This window comes from Loxodonta africana, chromosome 3 (genome assembly GCF_030014295.1).
Source record: "Loxodonta africana isolate mLoxAfr1 chromosome 3, mLoxAfr1.hap2, whole genome shotgun sequence".
In the NCBI taxonomy this organism is placed as follows: domain Eukaryota; kingdom Metazoa; phylum Chordata; class Mammalia; order Proboscidea; family Elephantidae; genus Loxodonta; species Loxodonta africana.
The window spans coordinates 6,683,502-6,693,193 of NC_087344.1; the positions used below are offsets into that span (position 1 = coordinate 6,683,502).

The following is a 9,692-nucleotide window of genomic DNA, read 5'->3' on the forward strand; positions in this document are numbered from 1 at the left end:
GGGGGGGGGGTCGGGGGGCGGCGGGATTGGGGCTCCCCCGGCAGCGCAGAGGAGTACAACAAAGGCTGCCCCTAGCCGGGGTCGCACTCGCCGCCGCCCAACTTTACGCTCGGCGCCCGCCCCCCGGGGGGATCCTCCAGCCGAGCTGAGGACCCAGGCGTCCCGGCTGAGAGGAAGGCCGGGGGGACCCTGGAAGGGATCTCCGAGCTGCCCGAAGGCGCGGGTGGCCAAGCCGCGCACCGGAACCGCGCTGCCTGCGGCAACTCCGCGCGCCTCCGCGGATGTCCCTCGCCCTGGCCGGACGACCCAGCGCTCGGCGTTCAGGGCCCTGCGGGGCGCCCCCTTCCCCCGCGGTCCTGTCTGAGCCCGGCTAAGGTGCGCTGTCGCTCCTCCCTCTCCTTCCCGCGTCCTCTATCTCCCTCTCCTTTTTCTCTCCCTTTGCGCCCACTTCTTTTCACCTTCTCGGCGCTGAGCTCAGCCTAGGGGCACACCTGATCTCTCTCCTCCTCGTTCCCTCTTCTTCCTCCCGTCCTTTTCCTCTTCTCCCCGGAGGGGTTCTGCCGAGGAAGGCAGCCAAGAAGCGGGGATGTGGGTCCCCCTCTGACAGTGGCCAGGTTTGGGGAGGACACGCGACCAAATGGCCAAGTGGCTCCGGGACTACCTGAGCTTCGGAGGCCGGCGACCCCCTCCGCAGCCTCCGACCCCCGACTACTCGGAGAGCGACATCCTGAGAGCCTATCGAGCACAGAAGAATCTAGACTTCGAGGACCCCTATGAGGATGCTGACAGCCGCCTGGAGCCGGACCCCGCGGGCACCGGGGACCCCAAGGGCCCTGGAGACACCAAGTACGATTCTCCCAAGCACCGGCTCATCAAGGTGGAGGCCGCAGACATGGCCAAGGCCAAGGCCTTGCTGGGCAGCCCTGGGGAGGAGGTTAGTGGCTGAGGCTGGGTGGACCGAAGAGGCTGGGTGGGGAGGGTCGGGCTGGGTTCCCAGAATTTGGGAGCTTGTTTTGTGTGCCACCCCAGGGGCAGCCTGGGCACCAGCCAGACCTTAGTCCAACTGCTTGGGGGAATTGGATATTCTGTTCCTTTTCAGTGCCTGGTCCTGGTTGTCCTCTTACCTCTCTGGTTGTCCCTGCTTTGCCCCTTAGTAGGTCTCTCCCGATTCTTAGTCCCCATCCTCCATTTCCCCTCTTTCTCTTCGCAGCTGGTAGGCTCTTCCTGAAGCAGATCTGAGCCAGTTAATCCCCTGCCAGGCCCTTTAAGATTCTCACCACTACTTCTTGCCTTGGCTCCTTGGGTGGCGCAGTTAAGTGCTCAGCTATGAGCCAAAAGGTTGGCAATTGGAATCCACCCAGAGATGCATCAGAAGACAGGCCTGGCAATCTGCTGCCAAAAGGTCACAGCCTTGAAAACCCTATGGAGCCGTTCTACTCTGCACACATGGGGTCGCCAGGAGTCAGAGCTGACTCGACAGCAACGAACAGTCTTTGCCCTTCCTGCTGCCAGTATTCCCATTTTACAGAGATGGAAGCTGAGGCTTACAGAAGAGAAGCAACTCACCCAAGGTCACACAGCTCTAGCTCGTTAGGATTTGAACCCAGAGCTGACCCCAATGCCCACGCTTCTCTTGAATACTTTTTCTAGGGGATCAAGGAGTCCACCCCAAACTTAGTAGAGTCAGGAGCCAGAGAAAGGTTTGAGGAGGGCTACAAGAGTCTGGGGGCAGTGGTGGTTCTGTGGTAGAATTCTCTCCTTCCACGTGGAAGACCTGGGTTCAGTTCCCTCCTGGCCAGTCCACCTCAAGTGCAGCCACCCCCCATCCGTCAGTGGAGGCTTGCATGTTGCTATGATGCTGAACAGGTTTCAGCAGAGCTTCCAGACTAAGACAGACTAGGAAGAAAGGCCTGGCAATCTACTTTCAAAAATCAGTCAATGAAACACAACGGTCTGATCCACAGCTGATCGTGGGGATGGCTCAGGACCGGGCAGCGTTTCATTCTGTTGTGCACAGGGTCACCGTCAGCCTGGGGCCGACCTGACAGCAGCTGACCACAGCAAGGAGAGCTGTGCTGGGTAGCGCTAAAGAGCACAGGAAGAACGGGAGAAGGCAGGGGCTCTGAGGAACTAGACAGCCAGGGATCAAATCCTGCCTCTATCTCTTACCAGCTGTGTGACCCTGGGGAAGTCACCTAACCTCTCTGGGCCTCAGTTCCCTCATCTATAAAATCGGATGATGTACTTAATGAGTGCTGCTATTACAAGTAAGTACATGTAAAGCACTTAGAACGATGGGGTATGCACCTGATAAACACCCTGGTGGTGCAGTGGTTAAGAGCTCAGCTGCTAACCAAAAGGTTGGAAGTTCGAATCCACCAGCCGATCCCTGGAAGCTGTACTGGGCAGTTCTGCTCTGTCCTACAGGGTCGCTATAAATCAGAGTCAACTTCATAGCAAAGAGGTTGTTTTCCTTTCTTTCTTTTTTTTAATTGTGGAAGGAGGGAGGCATATGTCTGTCTGGGAGAATCAGAATGGAAGGAGGGAGAGAGTGGGAGAAGCCAGCCATCCGTATGTAAGAATTTTGGGGAGACAGAAGATCCCCTGCTTTTGTTGGGTGCCCTGGAGTCAATTCTGACTCACAGCGACCCCATGCGACAGAGCAGAGCTGCCCCATAGTGTTTTCTTGGCTGTAATCTTTACAGAAGCAGATTGCCAGGCCTTTCTCCTGCAGAACCACTGGGTGGGTTTGAACTGCCAACCTTCTGTTAGCAGCTCAGTGCTTAACCTATTGCGGCTCCTTAGAGAAGACTCCCTACCCCCAAAAAATGAACTGGTAGGAGATGTGTCAGAGAGGTTAGGCAAGCAGCGTAGCCTCTCCCAGCAGGGGGTGTCCAGAGCTGGGCCCGGCTCCCTAAGCCCTTGTTCCCTTCTATTCTCTCTCTCCCCAGCCGGAAGCTGACACCGAATATTCGGACCCTTTTGATGCCCAGCCTCATCTGCCACCCCCAGATGACGGTTACATGGAGCCTTACGATGCGCAGCGGGTCGTAAGCGGTAAGCTGACAGGGGCTGGAGGGAGGTGACAGGGTCTTAGATGGGCATGGGAGCTGACCAGTGTCCTCGGCTCCACAGAACTGCCTGGCAGGGGAGTGCAGTTGTATGACACTCCCTATGAGGAGGAAGACCAAGAGCCAGGGGACGAGCCCCCTTCTGGAGGACAGAAGCCTCGACAGAGCCGACTGCCCCAGGAAGATGAGCGGCCAGCGGATGAGTATGACCAGCCCTGGGAGTGGAAGAAAGACCATATCTCCAGGGCATTTGCAGGTGTTTCTCCAATACAGACCCTGACCTGAATACCTTTATACCTCCACTTCCTGATCATATCCCCTGTTTCCACTACAAAATAGAGCCCAGTCACCTGCCACTTGGTGGTTTTCTAATTCTTGCTAAAGTGTGAATGACTGATAGTCACAAATTCCTCTTCCCAGGAGAGCCCACACCATCTTCCTTGGGAACCAAAGTACCTTTTAGAGTGGAATGGGACATCCTTGTTCTGCTCAACAGAGTGCAGGGATAGGAATATGTATTTGGCGTCAGCGGAGACCTGGGTTCATGAAACTTACTTGGCAAGTCACTTACTTGACCTCCCTGAGTCTCAGTTTCCTATTCTACACAATGGGTATTGTTATAGTACCTACCGAGCAGGGTGCGTATAAATTGAGAGCTACAAAAAAGCTCAATTATTCAGGAGCTCTTGGGTGCGGTAGAGGGATGCAGTTCTTAGAAGAATTAGGGTCAATTCCTAATGGAGCTGGGTGACCTTGGGTAAGTCTCTGGACCTTAATTTTTTTCTTTTCCATGAAAAGAAGTAATAATAAAGTCAGCTTTAAGGAATAACATAACTGGGTCTTGGAAGAGTTGTGTGAACTTCACTTGGTCCCAGGGGCTCAGTGCCTCTGTCTGTCTGCATTGGGCGTGGTTTTCTACCTCTAGTACTTGGCCAGAGTTGAGGCTGACTGGGGAATTGAACTCAGGAAACCTGTCCACTAATTGGAAGCGTTCAACCCACTCCCTCTAGCCCCGCCCCCTGCTCTCTGATTTGTGGTTCTTGACATGGCCTCGCCCCTTCCATAAACCAAAACAAAACCAAACCCACTGCCATCCAGTCGATTCCAACTCATAATGACCCTATAGGACAGAGTAGAACTGCCCCATAGAGTTTCCAAGGAGCGCCTGGTGGTTTCGAACTGCCGACCTCTTGGTTAGCAGCCCTAGGACTTAACCACTACACCACCAGGGTTTCACCCCTTCCATACCACCTCGTTTATGGATGGCCGTGCCCCTTTTCCCTGAAGATCAATTGGTTGCTCCTTGTGCCAATTCCGCACCTTAAACCCAACCCCCTCTTTTCTGGATTCTGATAGGTTACCCCAAGCTGGCACCTCCTTCCTAGTGAAATTCCATTGGCTTGTCCGATCTCCGCCCCAACAAGGTAGGCAGGACTTAACCCTCTAACTCTCCCCTCCAGTGCAGTTTGACAGCCCTGACTGGGAAAGGACCCCAGGCTTGGCCAAGGAGCTCCGGAGACCCCTGCCCAGAAGCCCCCAACCTGCAGAACGCGTGGACCCGACCCTGCCCCTGGAGAAACAACCGTGAGTGGGGAAACTGAATGTGGAAGAGCCCCGTTGAACTCCTCCCAGCCCCATACTAGCTGTGGCCTCCTCAGGCAAAAGTTTTGGTTTTTTTCCCTCCCTGAGAGCTTTCATTCATTCATTCATTTCTTCAACTAATCTTCTTGGCTGCCAACACCTACTGTGCGCCAGGCACCCAGAAAGACAAAATCTCTCAGTGATCTCAGGCTCTGGGTTCAGATCCCTGCTCTTCAATGCTCCTTGCTGTGTGGTCTTAGGTAACTCACTTAACCTGTCTGGGCCTCAAGCTCAAAACCCTTAAGAGGGTGCCTGGCTCAAAGAAAGTAAAAGGGAATTTTCTCCCTCCACTTGGGTGGTGTCTTAGTCTCCTAGTGCTGTTGTAACAGAAATACCACAAGTGGGGGCTTTAAGGAACAGACATTTACTGTCTCACAGTTCTGCAAGCTCAAAGTCTGTATCAGGGGCTTGCCTTGTCAATTCTTTCCTTGGCAGTATCCTCAGCATTCCTTGGTTTCTTGGCGAGTCCCATATGGCATCTGTCCCCCCGCCCCCCGCGTCCTCCTCTCTCTGTCTAAGCTGCTTTTTGATACTCAGAAGTGATGGGGTTTAGAACCCACCCTACACTGGTGTGTTCCATTAACATAACAAAAGCCCTATGTCCAGGCAGGATTACAGCCACAGGTATGTCATTAGGTGCCAACATAGCAACCCCATGTAACAGAGTAGAACTGCCCCAGAGGGTTTCCAAGAAGCGTCTGGTGGATTTGAACTGCCGACCTTTTGGTTAGCAGCTGGAGCACTTAACCACTACACCACCAGGATTTCCTTTACAGGTACAGGGGTTAGGATTCTAACACATATTTTGGGGGACACAAATCACTCCATAACAGATGAGGCTTGAAGCTTGGGAGCAAAGAGACAGAAATCATTTTGACCCCCAGGAGATCTTGGGATGGGACTGGGAGGAGCAGGATTTGGGGGAGAGGGGGTCCCAAGTTTGGGCTGGGGTGGGGGGCACAGGCTGGGAGGTCTGGGTCTTCTCTGTGTCCCTGCTGCCTGGGAACTTCTTGAGGGACTCTATGTCCCCAGAGCCAGTCTTGTGGGTAGCAGGGTGTGTTTATCAGTCTACGTATCACCCTCTTAGATGGGTGATACATAGACTTCTGGCTGATGAACACTGAGGCAGAGGGTGAGAAGGTTCTCTTCTCAATTGTCTCTCAGTACAACCAACAGGCAGGTCTCTGTTTAGTGCTTCTCTGTCTTTAAGACCTTACTCACTTACATCTGCTAACCGTGAACACGTGAGTGAGCTCTCTGTCACTGGGTGTATACAAGAAAATATTCGGTGAAGAATGACATTGGTGGGGTGTGAATGTGGTAAAACTTATGAAAGTGATGTACAAGTGATTGAAGTTGGGGGGCTGGGGGGAGAGGGGCCAGGGACACGTGGGGACCCAGCCAAGGGGGCGCTGTGAAGATCAAGGTCAGGTGCGCTGTAGAATTGGAGGTAGCAGCTCCACCTTCACCTGGGCTTCGCTACCTCCCAGGGAAAACCATGTGTACTGGTAACCAGGCTCCCCTTGAGAAATCCAAGGGGCTTCTCCTCACCTGTGTGCGCAGGTGCCGCCAGTTCTGGCATCCCCTGTGCCTGAGGCCGGTTCGAAGGGGGGGGTCGCATTTCATATGCCATCTGACCCTGTCGTCCCCTAGGTGGTTTCACGGCCCGCTGAGCCGGGTGGATGCTGAGAGCCTGCTGTCCCTTTGCAAGGAAGGCAGCTACCTTGTGCGACTCAGCGAGACCAGCCCCCAGGACTGCTCCCTGTCCCTCAGGTGAGACCTCAGCTGAGACAGGGGGTCACAGGACTGCATGCGTCACACTTCCGGGTTAATTCGGTGGGAGCAGTGGGCCGGGATTTCATGGCCAGTGGGTGGGGCTTTGGAGTCAGTGGGTGGAGCTTTACCAGGGCAGTGGGTGGAGATTCTAAGGCTGGTGGGTGGGGCTTTTGGTGCCAATGGGACCAGTGAGTGGAGATTTTGAAGCCAGTGGGTGGTGCTTTCAGACTAGTGGGCAGAGCTTCCCAGGAGGCACTGTTATGGTTTCAACTGGGAATGAGTTCCCCATCACTGGAGGTATGCAAGAAAATGGAATGGAAGCCATACCGGAGATCCAGTATTGGATCAGCCTTGGATGAGACAGGGAGAGACTAGGTGCCCAAGATTCCTTTGGACTCCTTCAGTCCAAAAGTTGAAGGATATCCATTGTCTTTGAGAGCAGAATTTCACAGTGGCCCTGTGAGCATTTGAGTTTGAGACCCTGGTTCTAAGTGCTTCTGTCTCTAAAATTCTAAGTGTGTCTGATTATAAAACTTCCCTAAAATTCTACAAGATTCCTAAGAGTACAGGACTGGAAGAGGGCTTTGGGGCCAGGTTCAAATCCTGACTCTGCCACTTCCGAGCTGTGTGACATTAACTAAGTGATTCAGCCTCTCTGGGCCCCAGTTTCCTTATCATCTCTGAAGTGAGGATAGTAATAGCATCAACTTCATGGTGGTATTTGGATGATGAAATGAACTAATACGTGAAAAACATTGGGAATAAAACCAAAACCCATTGCTGGCGAGTCGATTCCGGCTCACAGCGACCCTACAGGACAGAGTAGAACTGCTCCATAGGGTTTCCAAGGAGCGGCTGGTGGATTTGAACTACCAACATTTTGGTTAGCAGTTGAGCTCTTAACCACTACATCACTGTGCCACTAGGGCTCCGAGTTTGGGAACAGTTCTGGGAAAACAGTGAGTGCTTAATTAATATTAGCGAGGATGATAAAATGATTCCCTGGTTCTGGGTCATTCCATCCACAAGGATGGAGAGAAGAGGGGGACCCCAGGCTGGGGGTTGGGTGGGGGGGAACCCAGGGGAGCACACAGGGTCAGGAGATTGGAGAGAGAGTGGGGTGAGTCTAGGGGTGCTTGAAGTGACCCAAAAGAGGTCCTGGGGGCCCCCTGGCCACTATGATTGTTCCCTTCATTGAATAAACATTTATTGAGCACCTACTGTGTTCCAAGCCATGTTGTAGGCTCTGAGGCTTCGGCCGTCCCAGACCTGTTGTTGTTATTTGCTGCCGTCAAGTCGGCTCCTGACTCATGGCAACCCCATGCACAATGGGATCAGACTGTTGTGATCCACAGGGTTTTCACTGGCTGGTTTTCAGAAGTAGATCGCCAGGCCTTTCTTCCTAGGTGCCTCTGGGTGAGTTTGAACGACCAACCTTTAGGCTAGTAGTTGAGCACTTAACCGTTTGCGCCACTCAGGGACTCCTTCCACAGATATAAGGGCTAGGATTTACAACACATATTTTGGAGGGACAAAGAGTTCTGGTGGCACAACGGTTAAGCATTCCACTGCTAACCGAAAGGTTGGCGGTTCGAATCCACGCAGCAGCTTTGTGGGGGAAAGGCCTGGCAATCTGCTCCCATAAAGATGACAGCCTAGGAAACCCTGTGGGGCAGTTCTACTCTGTCACATGGAATCACATCAAGTCGAAATGGACTGGAAGGCACCCAGCAACAACAACATTTGGGGGGGAACACAATTCAATCCATAACAGACCTAACCACTGCTCACCAGAGGGACTTGGCCCCTGGGGACCTCGGGGATGGAGAGATCTGGGCACTCAGGCCCCCTCTGACCCTGTGTCCCCCTCCTCAGGAGCAGCCAGGGCTTCCTGCATCTGAAGTTTGCGAGGACCCGCGAGAACCAGGTCGTACTGGGCCAGCACAGCGGCCCCTTCCCCAGCGTGCCTGAGCTGGTCCTCCACTACAGCTCACGCCCGCTGCCTGTGCAGGGCGCTGAGCACCTGGCCCTGCTCTACCCGGTCACCACGCAGACCCCCTGACTGGCTGCCCTTCGCCGGGGAGCCCGCTGGTGCAACAGCTGGAGGTCTTTACAGTCTAGAAAGAGATAGACAGATGGATGGACAGACTCCCTACCCCGGGTGCTGAGTCTTACATGGGGGCCACCATCTCTGCCCCCTTCTGGGTTCTGGGGCCCAGAATTTTGTCTCCAAGCCCTCCATTGCCATGGAAAATAAATTATTGTCTCTTACATGTCCTTGCTGGGCACCAGGGAGGGAGGTGTGGATCCCAGACCCCCAGTGTGAGCCTGCACCCCTCTGTGTCCCCTCTGTGAACAGGCCACGGAGATGGTGTCCAGCAGGATGTTGGGAGGGCCCCCGGGGGGCACCCAAAGGCACAAGCTCCACGGAAGGGTGACAGGGGGCTGAGACCCTTAGAGGGGCAAAGGCTTCCCCTCAAGAAAACAAAAACTAAACCCATTGCCACTGAGTTGATTGTGACTCACAGGGACCCTATCACTATAGGACAGAGTAGAACTGCCCCATAGGGCTGCCAAGGCTGTAATCTTCATCGAAGCTGACTGCCTCACCTTTCTCCCTCAGAGCAGCTGGTGGGTTCGAGCCACTGGCCTTTAGGTTAGCAGCTGAGCACTTAACCACTGTCCTGCCAGGGCTCCCGCCAGCTGCTGGATTGGGGGACGGAGCTGGGGTTGAGGGTGTGAGTCACACCTGAGGAGAAGTCAAAGCTCAGAGAGCCAGAGGGCAGGGAGAGAGGGGCCTGGGGGTGAAGGAGAACCCAGGGGTTAGGGACAAAAGACAAGGGCAGAAACGAAGATGGAGAAACCGGGGGCGGGATAAGCTCTCAGGCCAGCCCTGCCCCCACCCTTCCACTCCTCCCAACCGGGCAGCTGGCTGAAGCTGCAGAAGGGACATCTGTCCCCATGGAAACAGCAGAGGTGGGGGAGGGGAGCAGGGCCCATCCCAGCTGGTGTCACTTCAAGGTGATAGTCTGGCAGGAGACCCCGGGGCTGGTAAACCCCAGGGAGCCCCTGACCTACCCTTCCTCCCCAGGGCTGCCTGGGGGGAGGTGTCAGCTGGGGAGGGGGTGGTCCCAGAGTAGGGCACTGCTGAGAGGCTGGGGACACTGCCTCCCTGCTCCTTGGACCTGTCCCCCCACCCAAGGC

The 9,692-nt window shown here is 54.6% G+C and overlaps 1 protein-coding gene across 1 annotated transcript; it reads left to right on the forward strand.

Annotated features, from left to right (window-relative positions):
- Positions 1–431: 431 nt before the first annotated feature.
- On the forward strand, positions 432–8,718 carry SHD (Src homology 2 domain containing transforming protein D). Its single transcript, XM_064283093.1, has 6 exons — positions 432–934; positions 2,952–3,057; positions 3,136–3,327; positions 4,532–4,655; positions 6,366–6,485; positions 8,364–8,718. Exons 1-6 carry the CDS (start codon positions 638–640, stop codon positions 8,548–8,550), a joined length of 1,026 nt encoding a protein of 341 aa, XP_064139163.1. The 5' UTR covers positions 432–637; the 3' UTR covers positions 8,551–8,718.
- Positions 8,719–9,692: the final 974 nt, after the last annotated feature.